Source organism: Pleurodeles waltl, chromosome 5 (assembly GCF_031143425.1).
Source record: "Pleurodeles waltl isolate 20211129_DDA chromosome 5, aPleWal1.hap1.20221129, whole genome shotgun sequence".
Classification (NCBI taxonomy): Eukaryota; Metazoa; Chordata; class Amphibia; order Caudata; family Salamandridae; genus Pleurodeles; species Pleurodeles waltl.
In genome coordinates this window covers 970285927-970309743 of record NC_090444.1, presented here as the reverse complement: position 1 = coordinate 970309743, position 23817 = coordinate 970285927, and the positions used below count along the sequence as shown (strand labels likewise).

Here is a 23817-nt window from a genome sequence, read left to right as displayed (position 1 = left end):
TCAAAACAGTTTAATTATAAGTGCTACAAATGGTTGCTAGAACATGCTTTGATATGAGGTCCACTGTAAGGAGCCACCGTTATAGTAAACTTACCCAACGTGGGATTTCCTGAGGAGTCCCAGATATATGAAAGATCACCTGAGTCTCACACCTACGAAGGCTGGAATTTTAAGTTGGGGACAGCTGTTGAAGGTTTGAGAATACAGTCTGGGAATTACCTAAAGAAAAAGGTGGCAGTAAATGACTCCAGATTTAAATATAGTCAACTGCATACATACATGCGACAGACTGAATTCCTGAATTTTGAAACAAAAAAAAGCTTTGTTTAAGCTGTCTCCCGCCTGAAATTGCCTCTGCTTCAATAGAAGTCAATGGGGAAATACATCCCCGATTTTGTTTTTTGTTTTTAAAAAAAGGTTCCCACTTTCCTGTGCTATAACGTTGGCATGTGCACAACAATTTACTCGGTTTGTTACACCAGAATTGTTTTCAGAGGATCTATGTGAAATACAATTAGAGTTACAAAATACAACTCAGGAAACAGGAATTCTCTAAATGGTACTTGGGACTGTGTGGAGCAGTAGACAGCAACCTGGGAATACCTTACAGAGCATGAGACAAGTTGCAGAATTTAAGGCAAGTATAGTTAAACACTCTTTATTGCACTGATAAAATTGCTCAATTAAAAAGAATCATTTTTAACCCTAGACAGAATATACTGGACTCTGTTAAAATTGGCCAAGTTGATAGCGTAAACAAAAGCTTAAAGCAGAAAGTGCAGGATGTTGGCAATGGAGGATATGTATACGTTTGTAAATTGCCCAAGTCTGGCCCCCTTCTGGAAAGATGCGAGTAAGGATATATCCTCTGCTTTCCATACGATGATAGAGGTAGTCCCACTGTTTTTTTCTTTTTTGCGACATCTGAAGGACATAAATCATATTTGCAAATTAGGCATTCAAATGCTGTTTTGCCGGATGCTCCTCATGAGACGTGAAATTAGTAAACCATGGGTTTCACCATCTCTGCCATTGACACTAGCTTGGCTTTAATCACTGTAATATGTTAGATAAATGATGTTTCATAGAAAGGAAAGCAAGGTTTTGGCAAAATTTCAATATTTGGTTGGAAAGACAGTAGACTGATATCGAACAGGGCCCCATGATTACACCTGTACTGGTCACAGGATCACTTGGGTGACGACAACTGTGAGAAATATTGGAAACCCTCTGATGAGAAATGGGATGGTTCCAGCATCTTTGGAGATGCTACGGAACATTCTACTACAAAGAAGAGGAAGAGTATCTTGGAGTTGACCAGGATCTGGTGCCTAGATCTCTACAACAGTGAGAGGACCTTCTGGTTGCTTTTGGACCAACAAGGAATCCATTCTGGAGGACTCATTTAGATTGCCACAGACTTTTAGGTCTAACGAAGCCTGCAAGAGCTCTACTCCAAGGAAAAGTATCAGGGTGATTTATGTTCCATAGAAGAGGAGCTCTTGTATATCAGGTTCTCTGAGCTTAATACCTTGGGGCTGCAAGAGGCCCACATCTTCTATGAACCACCAGCTTCAGGATGTCCCACAGGGTCAGAAAAACATCCTGATGATGGTGGTTCATAAGAAGGCCAAAGAGAGGTACAGCTTGTGTTCTAATACCTTGGCACGTGTTAGTACATTGCAAGAGTCTGTCAGACCTGCAAAACTTGCCAGTTAGTTCTAAGTTGGAAGTTCCGACCAGGGAATCCTAGGTCATACCACCAATATCTGGGTTTCCATTTTGGAGTGTATTAGGATCATCTATTATTAACCTAAAGCCTTCTTAACAAGCTCAGGCAACAACTACCTATTTGTTGTGGTGAGCATTCCCACAGGTGTCCTGAGACTGTGGCCATGAGGAGCATCACTGCCCATGTGTTAGGTAGTGCTCTCCTTGGCATCTTCTCCAAAGTTGCATTTTGTAGGACTGTGATCGTAGAAAGGAGAAGTAACTATAAATGACATGGTTGATTGTGTACTACACCTTTGGAATAGATGTCCAATACAGATTCAGAGCACTTTTGCGTCAGATACTAACTGGCATGGATGTTGTTTTACCAGTCGACTACATTACTGGTCACCAGGAAGTTCAGGAACTCCTACATAATTAAATTGATTTGCCCCTGAGCTTTGGATTGTGTTTCTGAAAACAAAGATCAGTGAGATATGCAAGTGAGGTTAACCATTCAGTTGCCTCCAGTCATCCCCACTGACTATACCATTTAGATAGGATGAAGCGATACCTCCAGAGGGAACAAGTGGTATTATTATTACTTGCCTCTAATCGGACACCTAAATTGGTGAGTCAGTTCAGTTCAGTTTCCTTTGTTCAGCACAAGTATAGCCATAAAAGAAACATTCAGAAGTAAAAAACTAGCATACAATCCATATACAAAATTACAATAGCAAATCTAAAAAACCTGTCATATACATTAAGCATTAAACATCAATCGCTACATTTTACCATAAATCACAATCAGTTCATGACATTTCCTAAGACTGAGGTCAAGGGTCCATTTACCCACACCTAGACAAATAAGAACAGATACTGCACTTAACCCTCCATCATTTTCCTATCTCTCACCGCTGCCTTAAAAAAAGCACAAACACTGTGACAAACATCAAGGGTACTCCCGTAAAATAAATGCATCCCTATATTTCCTGAACCTCAAGGATATTTAAATCAGCTTAATATATGATATAAAATAGGGTTTATAAAATGTGGAGAAAAAAACATAAAATGCGTCACAGACTGCTGTGAGTCTACATCACACCGGCAAGCCACCGCTGAAAACTCCCCAGATAAGCACACAAACCTGAGAAATTCAAGAGCCAGTCCACAGAGCCAGCCCTAAAGCGGAATAGTAAGGCTCTCACACAATGTGGGAGTAGTATTGTAGGGTGCATCACAGGGGCCTAAGGTACAAGAAAAATTCAGTATTCTTTAATGGTTCCTTTACTGGTTGAATTTCCCTGTCTCTGAGGGTGACATTATTCTAAGAAGTTTAACTTCACCATCTTTTTATCAGATTTAGGTGCATCAAACTTATCTAATAGGTTCCGAGTGTTACAGACATTTTCTACATAAGCCAGGCGGGGAATTGAAAGGCCCTTATCCACTTTCAAACAGTCCTGAATAATGTCTCTGTTAAGGTTAGCCTCGGTATTAGCCCATACACTAACCCGAAGCCAACTTGGCTCTATCTGTAATATACCTAAGACTGAACTTCGAGTGTATAATAAAGTGTAAGTTCAAGGGGGGTAAGTGCAAGATCTGCCTAGAAAATGTGTTTTTCTTCTATCTGCAAGGACTTAACATCACAGTATCCCCAAATCCCTGTGCCAAAAAGCGAAGCAGATATGCACTGGGCATTGTAGAGGTTCAGAAATGGCGATACTGTACCCCTTCCTACGGCCTGAGGCAAGTTTAATAGAGCACCGGCCTGAGTTTCTTATTTGCGGCTGCCGGGAGCCTGAACTATTAAAAATAACCCCTAGATAATTAAAATCGTTCACACTTGCCAGTGATTTACCCCTGACTATTAATTTGGGCCTATGTTCCTTACCTGGCCTACATGCCATGATATGCAATTTTCTGAAGTTTGTACTCAGGTCCAGCTCATTCATAAAAGATATGAAGATTCCACCAACATACACAAAGCCCCTGGAGTCCGTGCAATGAGAATGGCATTGTGTGCTTAAAGCAGCGCCGGTACATAAGCCTGCAAAATTGTCAGGACATTTAGGTTAGCTTTAATCAGGTCTGGGCACAAATTATTAATATAAACAAGAAATAATAATGGGGCCAGGATACAGTCTTGGCGCACCCTACGAGATAAAGGAAAGGCATCAGACAGTTCTCCAGCCAGACTGTACCTAACCTTCTCTTCCAAGTTCTCATGCAAAATATATAGGAAATTCACTAATGCCGCCTCCACCCCACAATCCAGCAGCATCAACCAGAGTTTAGTTCTAGTAATGCAATCAAAGGCGGCTGACAAATCCTCAAAGGCCAGGTATACAGCGGACAGCCCTTGGCGATGGTGTATCTGTCAATAATCAAGTCGGACAGATTCCCCTGATGCTGCGCCCACTAGAAATTATGGTCCCACTGCAGTGCCCACGTATGCTATCTGACATGATTCACCAGCAGGATGCATGAGGCCATGAGGCCCAGCAGCCTCAGAGTCATTCTCACCAAAATCCAGGACAGAGGCTAAAACATCGGTACCATAGCCTGATTATCCTGGACTCGCTGCTTGGGGTAGGAGGTAGGAGACGACACCCTGGGGCGAGCCAGCCTTCAACATCCAGTCACCAAGATAGGTGAAGACATCCCTATCCTCCGCAGATGAGCTGTGACCACCACCATCACCTTGGTGAACACCCAAGGGGTGCTAGTAAGGCCAAAGGAGAGCACAGTGAACTGAACGTGTTTGTGACCTACCTTGAACAACCGGTAACGCCTGTGGGCAGGCAGGTTGGGGATGTGGATATATGCATCCTGCAAGTCCAATGCCAGTCTCCTTGGTCTAGGGCGGACAAGAACTGAGCATCTTGAATTTTTCCTTCTTGAGGAAGAGATTCACAGTTCAGAGGTCTAGAACAAGTCAAAAATCTTAGCTTTTTTGGGGGAAGCAGAAAGTAGCAGAAATAACAACCACTGCCTACGTCTGGTGTCAAAACCCTCTCTATGGCTCCCTTGGCCAAGAGAGCCATAACTTCCTCTCGGAGTAAGGATAGATGGTCCTCCATCGGCCATTCTTGTGTTGGCAGTATAGGGAGAGGGAAGATTCGAATGAGAGGGAATAGCCCCTCCGAATGATCTGCAGAACCCACCTGTCCAATGTAATAGGCTGCCATTGGTGGAGATGATGACATATTCTCCCACTAACTGTCCAGCCATGATCCCTTATTAGGAGACGAGGAGGACCTAGAGGCTGCAGCTGCTGGGGGCTTTGCAGTGGATGATTTCTGGCTACCTTACCCACAGGGTCAGAATGCACCGCGTTCATGCAAGACTTGGGGAGCTTGCATAGGACGATGGCTAGTATAGGGTGAGCACGGTGGCACGCACGCAGACTGGGGACGTTGGGGTCACTGAGAGGCCCCAGGATTTGGTCATAGCTAGTTAGTCCTTAAAACGCTCAAGCACCAAGACTGATTTCTCTCCGAACAGATGTGGCCCATCAAATGGCATGTCCATGAGGTTGGCCTGGACATCCCCTGAAAAGCCAGATGTTCTCAGCCAGGCATGGGATCTAAGAGCTTTGAAACCACTGTGCCGAGCGAGTCTGTTGTGTCCAATCCACACCTGATGGTGAACTTTGCTGCATCTCTCCTGTCCTTTACAATTTGGGAAGGATGGTCCAGGCCTCCTCTGGAACCTGTGGCAGCATTTGCACAACCATATCCCACAATGTGTGGGTATGAAGGCCCAAAAGGCATGCAGTGTTCACCAACCACAATGCTAGGCTGGTGGAAGAAAACATTTTCTTTCCCAAGGTGTCCAGCCTTTTGGATTCTCAGTCCAGGGGAGAAGCAAGGAACATGCAATGGCGAAGTTGAGGCTAGGACTACCAAGCTCTCGTGGGTTTGGTTGGGTGGGTTTAGGTGAAGAAACCGGGTTGCCTGAGGTGGGTCGATGGCGGCTGGCAATTGACCTGTTCACAGGAGCCCCTGTGCAGGGCTTGGACCAGGTTGCAGCAGAATATCAGTAAGTGCTTTGTTGAAGGGATACAGGTGTTCTGATGAGGAAGCCCCAGGCTGAAGCACTTCTGTCAAGAGGTTAGTCTTGACCACCAAAGAGGGAAGTTCAAGATCGATCACCTTCCCTGCCCTCTTCACCAACATTGTAAATGATGCACCCTCCTCCCTAGCCACGATAGGAGGAGAAAGCAAACCAGTATCTGGAGATGTGTCTCATTCACTGGCACCACCCAATTCCTCATACCAGTGCATAGATGTTATCAACTGGTGTTCTAAAGGGTCAAGTGACCCTTTCCACTCCTCCCCATGCCTGGATTCTCAGACAAATATTCAGGCAACAACCTAGGACCAAAGGGCCCTGTCGGTGCTGGAGTCAGCATCGAGTAATGCTGTTCTGAGTTATCGGGCCGGGAGCATCGTCATCGGGACCAGCGCTGAGCGCATCAGTGTCGGGGCTGAGGCCGGAGAAGGTTGCGTTGGCATGACTGGTGCCGATCCAGATCTGTGATCGGATCCATGAGACCTCATCGGTGCCGAGGCCAGAGCTGTTGGCGCGAAACTTGATGGTGCCTCCTCTGACCCCCTGGAGCCCAAGAATGCTCCAGAGGAGTCGGTCCGCTTGAATGCTCATCATATGGCCTCATAGAACTCTCTCACCTGTGCAGGGGTAGCTCCGGCTCTCGGAAATGTGGGGAGGTGAGGAGTGAGACCTGACAATAGCTCTGTGGAACCTTGCCTGGAACGCCAATGTTCCAAAGTCATCAAGTCAGCCTACGGATGAGGAGAAGATGAAGAACACTTCAAGTTTGTGCTTTTCTCATGCTTCTCCCCAGAGTGTCCCAATGACTTGAAGTAGGACAAAGAGGACTTGGGGCTCCTACAGCAGTACCACATCCTTCTCCTCAATCGGGAGCAAGACCTCCGAGGAGTCATGTTAAGTAGTGTCGATTGCCAGGCTGCAAGGAGCTTTAGGGACCGCTTCCTCAAAATCTTCAGCACCATGGCCCAGCATTCCACCAACAGCACTAGTGCGCAGGACCGGATGGAGCTACCTGCCAGAGAACAAGGGTACTGTGCACCCAAAAAACTTCTGGATCCAGTCTGACGTTGTATGAAAGCACCCTTTTTGGCATGGTTAGCCCCCACTTTTTACCCGGTATCTCATGTGATTTCAACTGAAAGTGCACTGGGTTCCTACTAATTAGATCCCAATTGCCAGAGCTCTTTCCCAAAGCTGCACAGTTGTTCTCCACAATTGGCACACTCTTCAGCACCCTCTATAAGTCTATACTAAAAGGTACCCCTGGTACCTAGGGCCTAGAGTACTAAGGAAGGTTGCAGCACCAGTTGTGCCACACCCAGGGATCCCCCCCCCCCACAAACCCCAGCGCTGCCATTGCAGACTGCGTGTGTTGGTGCAGGTAAAATTGAAAACACAACATATCACACACCCCTGTGTGCCCGGTCCCCTATCACTACATGTGCCAGGTGTAAGTCACCCTAGGACAGGGTGCATCAGGACACAGGTGAGGGCATAAATGCATGAGCTAATATGCCCCTGCTATGTCTCCGTCGACACTTTAGATATAGTAAGTGAACAGGGAAGCCATTTAAAATACATGTGCTGGACACTGGTCACTACGAGTTTCCCACCTACATGGCAGCTTCTATGAACCTAGGGATGCTTGGTATCAAACATCTCAGATTAATAATCCCTCACTGACCCTCATGTATTAATAAATGCACCCAGAGGGCATCTTAGAGGTGCCCCCTGAAAACCTACCAGCTACTAGTGTACTGACTGACTGGTCCTGAACAGTTTAGCCACCATAGTCACATTTCTTCTTTTAAATTCTTCCATATTTGTTTGAAAGGAATTAGGCCACTACGGTTGGGGTTAGGGTTATGCCTGCTTTCTAGTGGAAGTGGTCATAGAAAGGGTGTAGTCACCCTAAAGTGCCACCTGGCACTCCCTGTAACCTCCCTAAATTGAGTATTTAGGTTGCACCCCTGGACCCTAGAACTTAGATCCTGATGACCTACAAGGAAAAGGACAGAGAGGAGTCACACCTGCAAAAGAGGAAAAGAAGCAGCAGCTGACCTGGTACCAACCCCACCGGCCTGCCTGCTGACCTCGACAGACTCTGCCTAAAAAGATGATTTGTCCTGCAGCTGAGCCTCATGAAACCCAGGAGGACTGCTTGCTTTCTATGAAGACTCAAGTCTACCTCATCTTGGACTCACCCAAGTCACCTGCAGCCTCGGCACGCAGGCCCCCTCTCCTTCAGCCTTGTGGTGAGAGAAAATCTGACACCTCCAGCAACCACTACACCCGTCACCCACGACCCAATTTGAGGTGGATAATCGGTGCCAACGGTGCTTCCCTGAGCTGGAGTCCACCCTGGCTCCACCCCTGTCAGACTCCCCAATGACGGCTGCAGTCTTAACACGCTGGACCCCATGACCGTGACCGAGAGTGCTCCCTGACAAAGAAAACCACTGGCCCTGCATCTTTTACTCCTGGGCCCTGTAGAAAAAGACCAAAGGTGCACCTGCGTCCCCGAGCACCCCATGTTTTCTACCTACCTACTTGTTGGCCCTGACTGTCTCCCCTGCCAGAGCCTGCAGCCTATTTTCATGTGGCCCATTTCCCATTGAAAATCATTGGCTACCTGACCCCTTACTGCACCCCTGCCCCCGGCCTCCCCAGTGCTGCCCGGAGTGACCTGCTGGTGTGGTTCTGATCCGTGCCTAGTACTTACCTTAAGTCTCTGAGATTGGCCTTGTAGGTCTTTGTTCAATGTATGTTTGCTGAGCTTTGTTTTCCTCCATAGGTTAACATTGATGAACTCTGAAATTGCTGATTTGTGAAAACTAGAAAGTAAAGTAAATATACTTACCTAATAACGTAGCTCTTAGGTTTGAAACATATGTACAAAGGAGTGTTTTTTTACTAAATTTGTCTTGGGGGTTTATTCTTTCAGTGTGTGTCTCATTTATTGCCTCTATGAATACAACAAATGCTTAGCACTACCCTCTGATAAGCCTAACAGCTCGCCCACACTACCACAAAATAGAGCATTAGCTCTATTACCTTTTGCCTCTGCAAGCCAACTGGGGATCCACAGGACTCTATCCACAATATACTTCTTTTTAGTGCACCATAAAGAGAGCCAGCTTCCTACAGACGTCTGGGAAATTCAAAGGTATGGAGTCTGCAGCTAGAAGTATCTATCAAATCTTTAATCCAGAATGTTCTAGCTCAGCAAGGTAAAGGAACCTCCCAAACTAGCATTCTTGGGATCCTTTGGATCCACCAGACTCTGCGTGTCATCAAAATGTAATTTACAAGTGTAAAAGGGAACCCTCTATTGTGTGCAAGCTAGTCTAAAACTTTGTTCCTAAGTCCCTCCTTAGTCTCTGCCTGCCCTCTATGCAGGGGAGGAACTCCAGTGAGGATAGCCACATAGGAGCATGAAGCTGGTGGGAGGTTAATTTAAGGCAGAGTAGAGTGTGCCTCACAGCGGGATAACCTCTCCAGATGCTGATAAAGGAGGGGCCATTCTCTACTAAGCTCCCTGTGATCCCTGCTTGAGGCACAAAAGGAAGGGGGGCCAGGTTACCAAAGGAGGATGTCCCTACGAACAATGTTTGACAAGTATGGGTTGCCTGGGTTATCTTTGCAGGTAAAGCTTTATATTTACCATGTTATCTTGTGTGAAATACCCCCTAACACTGAAACAAATCTGTGTATCCCTTTGGAAAGCTGAGGGTGCATTTGCAAAAACAAAAAAAACAAACAGAGCACGTCCAGCACATCTGGAATCAAGGTCAAGTTGTAACCGATGGAGGAGGTCTATGGAGGAGAACTATGGCCCTCATTCTGAACTTGGTGGTCAACCGCCACATAATGAACACAGTGGGGACCGACACAGGAGGTCTTCCACCACCGCCAGGCTACTGCCGTCAGGCAGCCTGACGATGGCGGAGTTCTTCATCCGACAGGGTGGCGTTGCAAGCAGCGCAGCCCTCTGGATAAAGAACCCTTGTTCCACCAGCCATTCCCTGACGGTTTCACCTGCCAGAGAAAGGCTGGTTCCGGGGGTGCTCCGGGGCCCCCTTGCAGAGCCCCATCATGCAGGTCAGATCTGCGCGATGGGTGCTGCTGCACCCACCGCACTGTGGCACCCACCGCACTGCGGCATTGACAATGGCTCCATGTGGAGCCGTAGGCAATGTCCTGGCCCACCATTCCGCTGGGCCGGATGGCAGAAACACGGTTTCCGCCCGCCAGCCCAGCGGAATGTTAATTATTCGTCCGGCGGGGTCTCAAGGGGGCTGGCGGTCTGTGATAAGACCACCAGCATGAACACGGCGGGGAGTCCTGGTGTGTTCATAATGACCCCCTATGTGTCTGACTTCGCTCAAGTAAAGATGTATCAGGGGTCCCAACCAAGTCAGAAATCCCCCTGATGGCATTTCGAGATGGACTAGGTACCAAGCACATGACAACAGAAGCAATCTTGGTCACCTCATGATTGGAAGCAGGTGTTATGCACCTGCTCAGCGAGAGCCTCCTCTCTGGGAGCATAATTTCAGTGTTAATAAACTACATGTCCCTTACCAGCATACAATTAATAGAGGTGCCTTTTGTTGGGGGTGAGTGAATTGAGTTGCCCCCTACAGGATTCTTCTTCCCCATTGTAACTGAGAGGTATACGACAGTAGCTAACCAGAACAAAAGTAACTGGCTCTAGGTTAATGATAATGAGCAACAAGTGGTGGGGGTCTAAACAAACCATCAAACAGTTGCAGGGTACCTTAATAATGGGGCCAAGAAGAGTGGCTCAGTCCAGCCTCCTCGGAGCTCCTCTGAGCATAGACGGCCCACAGTGTGCCTGCATGCATCCCGTGCAGCATGTTGTTGTCTTCTTTGGCTGTCAGACTCCTGACAGCGGTGTGTTTTGGATACCAAGGCGGAAGCCACAACTCCATATTTATTTTGAATGTTTTAATTGCTGTTCTGTTTACTTATTGATCTGTGACGCTTTGTCACAGGTGAGGCTGGTTTACATGGTTAGCGCTGTAGATAGCGGGCAAAAGGGTTTGTCAACAAGTTTCTTGATCAGTGGATTTATCTTTTGATCCAATCCTTTGTAGAATTCCAGGTTGAGTTTGGGGAGTTGGTTGTCCAACATTTCAACGCCTAAATCTTTTGAGGAGGCCTGCTGTTCTTGCGAAGCAAGGAGCACCTGCTGCCATCCGTAAAACCTTGTCCTGTGGAGTCTGCAGAGGCTTCCAATACTCTGGCTGGCAGCCACTCTACACTGGTGTAGCATATGTCATAATCAGTCAAATAATTGCATTTTGGTGCGCACCTTGCTCCGCATAGGCATTGACTTAATTCTCAGAAGCGGGTACAATGCAGCCAGTTTGGTTGATGCTTTCTGGCATGCCTTCTCAATGTGGTTTCTTCAGCTGAGTTTGGAGTCGTGTCACCCATAGGTATGAGCTGCTGTTTTCCCACCTTATCTCCTCTCCATTGAGGCCAATCTGTGGATGCTTTTTGATCTGCTTTTGGGTGAACAATGTTGTTGTGGTTTTGCTTGTGTTGAGATTTCTCTGCCGTCCCATACAGCGGCAGCACCTATAACCTTTATAGAACTCAGCAAAGAGTGCCTGCCTACTCACTCACCAGTAAGATTATGGGCGTTGTAGTGCCCTGGTCAGTATTCCATTCTCCACTTGTCCCGCACATCAGCACCCACATGCTTCATAACGCTCAGCAAAGATGCCCTTCTGTGCTCCCTTGGACTGGTTCATGGGCACGGGCACTGCAGGATTCTGTAAAGGTGAGTCAGATAGCTTTGCTCTCTTGGGGCCTTCTCTGAGCAGGGGCTGCAGGTATCTTACAGGTAACCTCGCCAGCTCTGCTCTGCTCTCATCTCTTTGGACGTTGGCTAGTGGGGTTGAGGTAGGCCTGTGTACTCCTTGGGGGCACTGGCAAGTCCCTAGCAGGCTGCAAGAATCCCTTATGTCTTTGCAGGGCTGCCACTGGCCTGTAGGGGTCATGTGGGGCAAGCAGCGCCATTTTGCTGGGTGCCACTACGCAGTTGTTCCTACCCACTCTTTCCTGGCCCAGGCCCAATCACGGCCTTGCCTCTCCACAGTGATTGTGGCGTTTGGCCTCGGTAAGCATCGCATGGACCTCTTCTCTTCGCTGTGTGGAGACATTGGCGGGATCTCAAGATGGGGTCAGTAAATGATCCCCAGTGCGCTTCCAGCTCTTCCAGACCAAATACCAATTTCTTGGCATGCCAGGCTCTCACCACCTGAGCTCAAACCAGTCCACTCCCGTATGTGAAGACGGCAGTTGAGCATGCGGAGGGCAAGTCAAAATGGGGGTCAGCTGAGTCATTTTGCTAACCTTTTTGACCCCAAACACCCTACATTCAGTCCAACATATGTACACAACTTAGGTGCAAAGAGCAGTCTGCCCTTAAGGAGCAAAATTTACAAGTTTTCCAACCATGCCCAAGAGTGTATGAAGGCAGAGATACTGGGAGCGGTAGTGATTTAGCACCAACTTAGTTTTTAGGCCCGCCAGTTGAAAAGGTACCCAAGAAAGAGTGGATGGAACTGCAGGTCTGTAGGGACTATCAAGGATCTAAAAACTGTTACAAAGATTGATGCCCATCCTATGAATGACAAGCTTCGCGGTGAGATGGGAGAATCAATTTACTTCTATTAATTTAATTTGAAAGGTGGTAATTGGTAAATTGCCCTGGTCCCTGGAGCCTAGAACAATTTTGCATTGTCCACATCTGAGACTAGCAGTGCCCTCTTAGCTACATTGAACTGGTGAACCATGTGCTAAATACACAAGGCTTTTTGTGTGTCCTACCTACCTGAATGACATTACTGTTTACAGAAATATTTCAGAATTGTGCAAGGAACCCCCAAAAAGGTGTGTTATAGGGGAATAAACTGCAAATAAGGGTTTCCAAATCACAAGTTGGCCAGTCTTATTTTGTCTCTCTCAGGAACCAGCGGGACATTGCCAATGACCAGACAAAGGTAAGAGACTCACAAGGTGGTATAAGAAATGTTGTGGCCAATTATCAAATAATTGCTGACTCCTTGATAGCACTGACCCCATAGAAAGTCTAAGGGCCAGATTTAGAATGTGGCGGACGGGTTCCTCCGTCACAACGGTGATGGATATTCCATCTGCCGAAATCTGCATCCAATGGGCTATTATGTGATTTACATTTCGGGGGACAGGATATCCGTCACCTTTGTGACGGGGTAGCCCGTCTGCCAAGTTCTAAATCAGGCCCTAAGATGGTTCTCTAGACTGAGGGCAGTGAATGGCTTTGAAATCTATTATTAAAAAAATTGGAATGTTGTACTCTCGATTAAAAACAATGGAGTAGCTCCAGGCTTCTAATGGCCCGTAAAAGCCCAACATTCCAATGTTTGTCTTACAGCAACAACTGTAAAAAAAAGGCCTCACGGAGCCGATGAAATTTCAATCCCCTCGGGCTTCTGAGGCCTTTGTTTTATTTATTAGAACATTCTGTCCTCTAGTGGCAGAATATTCTAATAGCCTTATAGCCCTCCATAGCTGGGCTATACTGGCATTAAAGTCCTGCTCCCTTGTTAAAGGCCCTCGGGTCTTTAATGCTGGAGTGGGCTTTTAATGGCTATAGTAAAGCCCACTGGGAGGATTCCTAGCCTGACTTCGCTGAATAGTATTCACTGAGATGTCAAATACAGTCTATCAGCATAGTTGTATCAGGCTCCCGATATTCAGAAGGCCTAGGACAGCCGTTTTCAATGCCTTATTCCCTAGTTTGGCTTTGTAAGAATCTTTTATACTTGCAACAACTCAAGTATTAAGGTTCTGAGGATTATTCAATTTTTCTACAAAATTGAGCCAAAACGGCGTTTGCTCAACATGGGTAAGCATTGCAATCTTTGACAAATGCGTGACTGTCAGCACACTGCCCACTGGTTTCTCTGAATACTGCAGTATTTCAAATTCCGACCGAGAGCAACACTGGGCAAAGAGCGCACAATTATAATAGTTCCCAATACAATATTTAAAGTACTTTTCCCCTATAGGTGTTGAAAGGTTCATTAATGTAAAACATAAATTTTGGGAATAAGGAGCATATCAGCTTTTGAAAAAGTGTGTACCATAAACTAGCTGAGAGGCGGCTCTAGCTCTACAATGTCTGAGTGGAATTGCTTGGGAACACCTCTGGCATGATAATGCTTCACGTAATAAAATCTGTGGGCCCGATTCACCTCTGTTATTCAAAACGGGCACAGCAGGGAAGTCGAGTACATTGACAGTATCACATCTGCTGACTTTCGAAATAAAATGGGTCAGACCACCCTAAATTCATAAATCTAGCTCCTGGGCGTCAGGGGTAGTGGAAGTGACATCACATGTCCCTTGACCTTCAATTTCACTCACACACATACACATCCACACTTGCATACAACCTCTCTCACATGAACGCACTCTCGCCTGAAAGCAAGCACACAACAGCATTTTTCACTTACCTCAGCTGCCATGGAAATGCATATTTCAGCTAATTGCACCCCATGTTCATTACACTAATAGTGAATAATATGATCATTATTCCCTATAAGGGTGACAGAAAATTGCCAAAAAACAAAGAGAGTAGAGCCCCAGTTGACGACCATAAGGACCAGCGGCCACAGTGTTCCAGGCACTGTCTTTGCGACCTCTGAGGCCATGAGTCGCAAAGGCAGTGCCAGGGGTCGCACCTGTAACCCCGGCCGACCCCTAAATACAGTTGCGGCTCGCATCATTAATAAGGGGGATGGGGCGGTGCCCCTTTGGGGAGCGGCTCAGCGCACGAGAGCGGGTCACAAAATTAATTAAAGGAAAATAAAATAAAAACGTACCCGCTCCTCGCCGCACCCCTCCCCCGTCTCCTCAGGCTGCAGGCAGGCACAGACTCCCAGCCTGCCCTGTGGCCAATCCTGACGCTGCTCAAAGCAGCATCAGGGTTGGCTGGGAGCGCCCTGGCCGTGTTGCTGGGCTGGAGAGAGCCTAGAGTGAATATGTGTTTGTCTGGCCCGAAACAGCCGGCCAAACACACATGGGCTCTGAGCGGAGTGCACAGTGCACGCCCCTCGGTACTCCTCACCCCCATGGCCCTGCCCCTTCCACCACAAAGGGATAATAAACCTAATTTATTATCCCTTCTTGGTCAGAGATTTGCAGCTTCTGCTGCTTGCGGGGAAGGGGGTGGCGCTCCTCCGCCCTAATGGAGGAGCCGCCCCTGCCTAAATAACCTCCATGATCCAGCTACTAGACGTTCTTTTGTATTGACACTGCAACAAAATGCTCCTATGCTGTATAAAGATAGGGTAGAGTGGAGGCTCTGCTGCACTAACGCCGGGATCACACAAAGGTAATAAGAGCAACGAGGACCCCAAAAACGAAAATGTGAGAATTATGTAGCAAATCCAAGACTGTCTTTGTACTATTTAGGGGAAAGTCGAATTGCTCAATTTTGAAAATAAGCCAAGCTCACACACGTGTGAAGCAGGAACTCGCGTAACAAAAGCAACATACTCGTAAATAGAGTAATCCTAAAGCCGGCCCTGGCTTCAGGATTACTCTGCCTCAGTATTCTTTGTCTGCACATTTAATTGCAGCAGCCACATGTTTAAGAGAAGGGATTTGGGCACTGGCACGCTTTTATTTACAAATTAAGCACAAAGAGGCATGAAGGTGCTGCAGCTCTTACTCTAGATGATGATGAAGGCAGCGAGGCTGTCTGAAAATGGGAATCACATTTTCTCCAGTTAACACATAATTGAGTTTGGCCACAATAATATAGTATTTGAAGCCGATGAGAAGGTCGCAGAGAGTAATATAGTTAAATTTGAAGAAAACACTTAATCCCCAAAAAAAATATAACCCTAGAGGCCAATCTATGATTTTATTAGACAAATAGAGTATTTTAAAAACAAAACACTTAACTGAATGTATTCCAGTAAGTAGTTAGAAACTACAAAGTCATTGCACAAATTACACAAAGTTATCTTGGACAAGTAAGGTAGGTTCTTGACTCATTAGACACGCCTGCAAAGAGGCCTATATCATATTGTGGGAGAAAAGATACTTAGGCGTCTGTTATGTCATTACAGAAATCAGATCTTTCAACTCGTCATGAAACCATGGTCATGGTCTTCTTCCCCAACCCAGCTCTGCATATCTTGTTGCCAAAAGTAATGTAACTGCGGTACGCTAGAGCAGAAGGAATGTCCTGTACATGACCCAGTACAGCCATCAAGAGATTTGGTCCCCACCAGAGGTTACTAAAGACTACTGGCCGGAAATTCTCCACTGGAGAGCAGATTGAAGAAAAATGGGAAAAAGACCGTTTCTGGAATATGGCTGTGCCAGCATCTGATGTCATCCATCAAATCTTTATCAGCTAGTCCTTTGGGCATATAACAGACTTCATGTAGAAAGTAGAATCTTAAAATGTACTATCCTACACCTTTTGTTGCTGGAGATCACTCCGGTTTGAGCGCAGCAATAAACCCACTGTCCATCAGGGATTATTGGACTGGATTTCTCATTTGACTTTAATCACTATTGTGAAATCAAAGGCTTCACCCAGCATGGAATAGTACAGCCTGGCAACCAGGTGTTTCTGCATCGAGACAGATATCAGCCACAAAAGAGTGAAAACCTCGAAGGGTTCTTGGGTAAACAATAGATATAAGGCTTGACGTGGCTCAGAGGTGGTAGTACGGAAACATGTCAAGCCGTGTGCTATATGTGCACTCCATTACTGACAGCAGGTTTAAAATTCTGCCTTCAGGGAAGATATCACCCACGATTCTGAAGTCCAACTTTGATAGTTGAGTTGCGACTTTGGAGTCAAGTGTGTGAGGGAGTGTGGGGTGTAAACTACAAGCCAGATTAAGGGTCAACAAATTACTTATTTTATGCTTTTGATTATTCTCTGCCAGGCCCAACCAGTGCAGGCCACTGAGTTAAAACTCTTAGGGCCTGACTCAGATCTTGGCGGTAATGGTCCCACCGTTGGTTTTCTGTCGCAAAACCCATCCTCCGTCTTGGCGGTACACCCACCCAAATTAGAGGCTGGCGGTGCCAAAGGCGAAAGGTCGCCCAGTTCTCGTCGACTCCACCAGGAAACTTCAACCGTGTTGATGGCTCCATTGTAAATAGTGGCTGGTGGAGGGGCTCTTTCCTGTTTACACTTCAGTTTTTGATTGGACACAACTGGACAAGACCTGCTGTAGCTGCAGCCACTGGATCTTGGAGGAAACACGACCCCGTAGTCACCGGACTCGAAGGTGAGCACTCCATAGTACTTGCAAACATTTACTTAACATTGGCTTGGAAGTAGTGCTGAAAAATACTTGTCACAGGAATACTGTGACATGCAATTCCCCCCCTGGCTGTGTTGTGCCTACACTTGTCTCTTGCCTATAGTCCAGGGGTGTTGTCCTCATGTATGGGCAGCTATTGGGCACATATCTAGCACCTCATGGCTTTTACTTGGGAGTGGTGTGAGTGGATTGGCTAGTTGAAGTAGAAGGAGCTGGAGCAGGTGATGTGGTTGTGTCTGCAAGTGTGCCACTTGCATGTGTGTCTGCTGTGGTTGTATACGTTTGGCTGTGTGTTGTCTTGCAGTGTGTAACAATCAGGTGAGTGTGGTTGTTTTGTTGTGGATATTGTGTGGTGTGTGCGTAGTTGTGATTGTGTGTAAATGTGGGTGTTGTGTGTATGTTGTCTTTGGGGATGTAATACATTGCGTGTATTCTGCATGTACATGTTGCGGTGGAATGGCAAATGATAATAGTGTGTATACAGTGTGTCGCGTTCTGTGTCATGACGGTGGACATCTATGGCCAATGTACATTGTGTGTATGTTACTTACCTTATGTCCATTGCCACTGCCATTGTACACTATACATAGAATCCTGCGATGTGCTCCCTCAATCAGAAGTCTGCCGCCAGTACAACGCCAGCAGGAGTGTAACATCCAAATATGGCTGGCAGGAGCCCACTAGCCTAACATCTAGGAAGAGCACTCCATCACTGTCGACTTGATGGAATACATGAGACGGCAGCAGCTCACCAGTGGTAATACCGGCAAGATCTGAATAAGGCCCTTAATATCTGCTATTGGGGCAACTTAAGATCATTGTCAGAGGATAAGGGTATGTAGTGTTTACTTTCACTACAAGATGGTGGGTAGAAGGGTGGTGGGTGTAACCAATGTGCCTGAGCATAAACAAATATGATATAACAGTTGTGCTGTAAATCCACATATTTTGTAAGGTACGGTTAGAGTTTTCCACCTAATAAGAGGTCCAAGATAGTTTGATCATTAGAGTTCTGTGCAAAGAATTGGCAAGCTAATAAGCACAGAATATTGAGGAACAGTATTTGGTGCAACATTCAGATTGCAGAATGGCATACCATGGGTGATGAAAATAGCAATGCCCATAGAGTATGAGTAGTATGAAGCAAGGAATTTCTGGGCATCATACCTGTATACAAATTTCTTCTCTGAGTTCCTGGTCAGATAGGTTTCCTTGAGAGGTGCCACATCAATGCTATGGCCCATGCAACTATGCAATAACTTGCCATGGTTTCTGGAGGGTTATTTAGTAGGCTAATATTCCAAGTGAGGAACTGAAATGATCACTTCATTTTTTTATCTTACATTTCAATAAATAAATGGAGCACACCCTGCACATCTGAAATCCAGGCCAAATATAATGCACCTACCACCTAGTGGAAGTGGCCGGGGAAAATAGCAGGCAATGCATTATTGCATACTTTATTTGTAGTGGTGTTGTAATGTGTAACAAAGAGAATAACATATAGCCCTCTAGAATTCAGTTTGGGCATCTGCACTTCTACAAGCTACGCACAGTAATCATGGCTGACAGGCTGACAATAGAGAACTTGGTTCCACAGCCAAGTGGAACACATAATATTCTTTTGAGCCTGCTATAGACTCAGCCTTGCATATGGAGTCTAAGTAAGTGATAGCGTTTTATGGGAGGCAATACACAATAGAGCACAGAAACCTCTATAGTCTGCAAAGATACTAATAAATAGGGCGGAATGGTAACATATCATTAGGGAATAGTATATTAAGATGACAGCATTAGTGCAGAAATACTACTCAGTGTCATTGGGACAAGAAAAGCCCCAATCAACTCCATCCTGTTGATGCACTGTGGAACCCCCTTAATGTATTTTTCGGGAAGATAGCTGTCTGCATGGGGGTAGAGAAGATATGTGCTTTCTCTCTAATGGGATCTTTCAATGGATCTGAGCAGATCACTGCCCAGGAGATAATGGTCTGCTTGAGCTTTTTTTGACTGTTGTGAAGGCTCCTATGGCATCTTGCACATCCAGAGTAAAGAGTAGGAAGATGAAGATAGTGGAGCCTTTCTGTACAAGATTGTGCTGCTTAGGTGCAAAATGTTATTGGCCGTGTAGATGTGCTAAGTGGAGGTCTTGGCACTAAGAATAGTGTACTGTGTACAATACACAATGGTGAGAGAGGTGACCTATCAAATAAATCCAATGGCAGAATGGTGTTTAATGTCTCCATCTGCCCACTGTCTTTTGCGTGCGGCACTCCCACGATAAGCAAACTATGTTGCCTTTAATAAGCTCCCAAATTCTCGTTCTGGCTTTTGCTAACTCCAGCACCTTCTTCAACTGCAAGATTTCTTTATTTATAGTGACAGGGTAATCTTTGATTTCTGAGAAGCGCCATTATTAGTAATGTAATTGAGGGTAGCTTGCTTATCTAAATGCTCCCACGTCCTCCATTTGGAGTGAGATGGAGTTACAGTAGCTACTTGATTTATGCTTCGTCCTCTGGTGGATGATCTGAGTATGAAGAATCTATCTGGGATTGTGGCTCCTGATGGACAATTTTTCAGAGGATCACAGATAAAAGGATGGCTTGTCCTGCTTCTAGTCTTCCCTCCCCATAGTTATTCAAGTTCAAGCAGGAAGGTAATAATATTGAAGCAGGTGGTGCAGATGTAGGTGATCTTGTGAGAGCCGACAGTAAAGGACATCCACAGCAAATTCCAGAGTCTGGCAGGAGTAAAGGCATCAAAAGACGCATAAAACTCATACTTCACCCCATCTGGAGTGACCTAGAGCACCTATCAATAGTATGACCAGCCTGGAGTTTACAGACAACATGGTGCCAGACAGGGTAGAATTCAGGAAGTGTCCAAAACATAGTGAATTATTTCCAAAGGTGCAGCTGAGGCAGTTCGTAGTGCAAGCTACATGGATATCCAAACCAGCCTTAAGTAGGATGGCAGTCTCAGAGCCAATCACTCCAGTGTACACCAATTGACACCAGTTGACCCGAGGGCAGGATCCAGAATTATGTTTTATGTGGCCTTCTCATGACTCCTCTGTAAGTAAAACCAAAGAAGACAGTTGGGCCAGTACATGCATGCAGTACAAGCCTTGAATCCAGAAAGGGGCAACCCAGGGACATGAAAAATGTAAACCCAGATCTGTGACTGGGGGTGAGTGTTTGAAAAGTTTCAACACTCTGTCCATCATTTTATTTTGTGATATTGCCTTGTGCGCCTTAAGTGGCTAGGGTATGCCCAGATGTGGGTCCCTTGCTTGCTGCGCCACTGGATTCAAGCTAGCCTGGCTGATGAAGGGTGATATCCTGAAACCGGTCCAAGGATGCTTGAATCCAGTCCAGGGAGGACCTGGCTTGGCCGTTCGGGCTGGACTGTTCCCAATGGTAGCAGGGAAAAGACTAATTTGCATATAGCTGGGTTCGAACTGGGGTGACGTGGCAAGCAAAATAACAATGGATTAAACCCAGATCTGTGACTGGGGGTGAGTGTTTGAAAAGTTTCAACACTCCGGCCATCATTTTATTTTGTGATATTGCCTTGTGTGCCCTGAGTGGCTAGCGTATGCCCAGACGTGGGTCCCTTGCTTGCTGCGCCACTGGATTCAAGCTAGCCTGGCTGATGAAGGGTGATACCCTGAAACCGGTCCAAGGATGCTTGAATCCTGTCCAGGGAGGACCTGGGGTTGGCAGTTCTGGCTGGACTGTTCACATTGGGAGCAGGGTCAAGACTGATTTGCATATAGCTGGGTCCGAACTGGGGTGACGTGGCAAGCAAAGTAACAATGGATTAAAACCAGATCTGTGACTGGGATGAGTGTTTGAAAAGTTTCAACACTGCGTCCATCATTTTATTTTATTTATGGTAAATTTATGCCATCACGTTTCAGTTAGTAGTGTTAGCAAATCAATCTTCTAAGGGGGTAGCTCCCAACAGGGGCATGAACAGGTCCACTGAGAACCCCATAAGGGTAACCAATCATTCCGGATGGAGCAATGCTGGAATCAGTGTGGAGCAGTATGCTTTTGATCAGGGTGAGTTCTGCAGTAGCGTTAACAGTGCTCTAGTGATGTGCTGGCCATGTTGGGTAGTGGGGAAGGAGAGTAGGTGGTGAAAGTTCTGACAGTTCCCTGCTGGCCCACACAGATGCCCGTCAGGGCATGAAGAAGGTCTTGAATAATGCAGCCACACAGATGTTAACAGTTTTGGATACCAGGGCTGATGTGAGAGCCTCAGTTAGCACCATGCCTTTCGCTACAAATGATGAATTAACTGAACGGATATATTAAATAAGTACTTATTAATCTGTGTTTGTTCCCAGATGTCCTGGCAGGGTCCAGTAGACAAACAATATGGATGACTACCTGGGCAAAAGACACTCTTACCCAGGGGAGCCAACTTCTAAAATTACCCATGGGGTCTGAGGCATGTTTGATAACATCCCAAGAAGACATAGCCTGAATTGGTGTCAGAGGCATTTATACAGCACTGAAAAGTCATTGGACATTCAAATTTGTAAAATGGAGTTTGTGACTAAACTCAGAATTATATCAGGCACAAATACAACCCACTACACTACACCACAGGACAGTGAATGACAAATCTACTATTATCCGAGTTAGAGCGTTTTATCGATACATCTCATCTCTACATCTTCGTCCGTCCGGCAAGTTTTTACTTTCCACTCCACATATTATGACAGTTTCTTTTGGTGCCCATCCTTTTTCCTATACTGCTTCAAAAGAATGGAATAAACTCCCTTTGGAACTAAGGTATTTAACTATTACCCTATGCTTTAAAAACACTTTGAAAACGTACTTTGTTAGACAGGCATGCAATATTTAGTTACTTTGTTTAGTATTCTTCTCCTTTGTAGAGCCAAGTATCTTCAGCATATGCTGCACTTTATAAGTAATAAATAGACAGGTAGATAGACTACAACAAGAATCATTAAAGGCAAATTTTCTTTAAAAGGGTGATAATGGATGGGTTTAATCAAGGGTGGCAAAACTGTCCACTTGCAAATCCTCTACACACATTTGAACCCCTATTACTTAATTATTCAACCTATTTAGTGTCAATTAGATAACTAAATTATTATCTGGATAGAGTAAACTAGGTTTAGCACTAACCTATTTGTATACTATTTTGGGGGAAGTCAAGAACACCCATTGTTGCCAAGTAGCATCATGTCACGTGAACCCATCCTGGTTATTGTTCTTAAAGGACACTACATTTTGGGACATGTAGTTTTGCTGTTATAATTGTAAGAACTGGCTCAAAAATCTCAGCATGGAATGTTCTATTTTCTTACAAGTCACAATTGTCTAAAGATATCCCCAAAGACATTAGCCCTCTTGGCAGTGTGTTACATTTTCTGTAAAAATGCGCATACAATATTTCACGTTGTTCCAGAACAGCAGTCAAATAATAGCAGAAGGCTGTCCACATTTATTATTCAAGGTCTCAATCTTCTCCTAAACAGTTGCAGAACTCTGCTTTTTTAGGGTTGAGCGCAAAGCGCTCTGTCCCTGGTGTAATCTCTCAATGGGCTTGTAACCACGCACATGTCAAGCCCATCAGTTTGATTGGTTCGTGGGCTTGCCTTTCAAAATTAGCTTGATTTCATTAGTGAAAGGCATGCATACGTCATGCCTTTTCCGGTATTTAGCTCACCTCAAGCCAACTACTGAAAACATACGAGGCTCCATGTTTTCCGAATGGTTTCTGCACTATTCTTTCCTCTTTATTTCGTAGACAGCGTGATCTCGCTGAGCAGTACTAGAGCGCTTTGCATGACATCGACCCTGTTACAAGGATATTTGCACTTTTGCTGGTTATATGGATAATTGCGCTTGTGCTGGTTATATGGATAATTGAACTTTTGTCGATACTGTTCCATTTAGTGTGTTTGCTTTATGCTCATGGCGGCCGTTGGCTCGCTTATGTGAAACTGTTTTACTTTTCAGTTTAAGTGGCAAGAAAAGTCCGGTTAGGAGTTTACAAACGAATGGCTTTAATCGATAAACCCAAAACTCATTGCATTCCAAATGCTTGTCTTTTCTGCTTTTAAGTCCAGCGGTGTACCCTAGTCTCTGAAGTGGGAGCATTTTTAAAAGGTAGTGATTGACTTGTCAGTGGAGACAGGCGATAAACCTAAGGAGATCCCCCATTTAGTTCATGCTTTTTTTACAGAAAACAATTCAAGAAAGCCCTATTTTGGTTGTTGTCAAGGATAACAAATGGTTAGCTCAGCCATCTGTGTTCCTGCAGCATGCAAAAGAGGTGCCCCATTGACATGAGGTACCTGTCTCGTCCAAACAGTGGAAACACCTACTCAGGGTACCTACTGGAGTGGCAGAAACAAACTCTGGAACAGACCACTGTCCTATTTTAGTATAAACATGGTACAATTAGAGTTCCTTTCTGTCCTTTGTGAGGCTCGTTGACGTAAATTATTCCCCCTCTAACATTTTGAGATAAGTGAAGGTAGATGTTCTTGTACTTAACCTCCCTCTGTCTGAGAGGCATCTTACAGCACGCAGCAGCCTCAGACTGACTCTGGCGCTCCAGAAGGTCTCTGGTAGGAGCCATTTACAGTTCCTCTTTGTGCTGA

General features: G+C 45.6%; 1 protein-coding gene across 4 annotated transcripts in view; it reads right to left on the bottom strand.

The window, feature by feature from the left end:
* MORN2 (MORN repeat containing 2) overlaps positions 1-23817 on the bottom strand; it is a 98555-nt gene that overhangs the window by 27524 nt on the left and 47214 nt on the right. For 2 of the 4 annotated variants that reach the window (XM_069235109.1, XM_069235110.1), the window contains one exon: positions 95-161. The exons of 1 other annotated variant lie outside the window; for it this stretch is intronic. In XM_069235109.1, the coding sequence (XP_069091210.1) occupies positions 95-161 (67 nt within the window). Of the gene's footprint in view, positions 1-94; positions 162-252; positions 925-23817 lie in introns of those variants that run through there. One more of the 4 variants, XM_069235108.1, reaches the window with a different exon arrangement.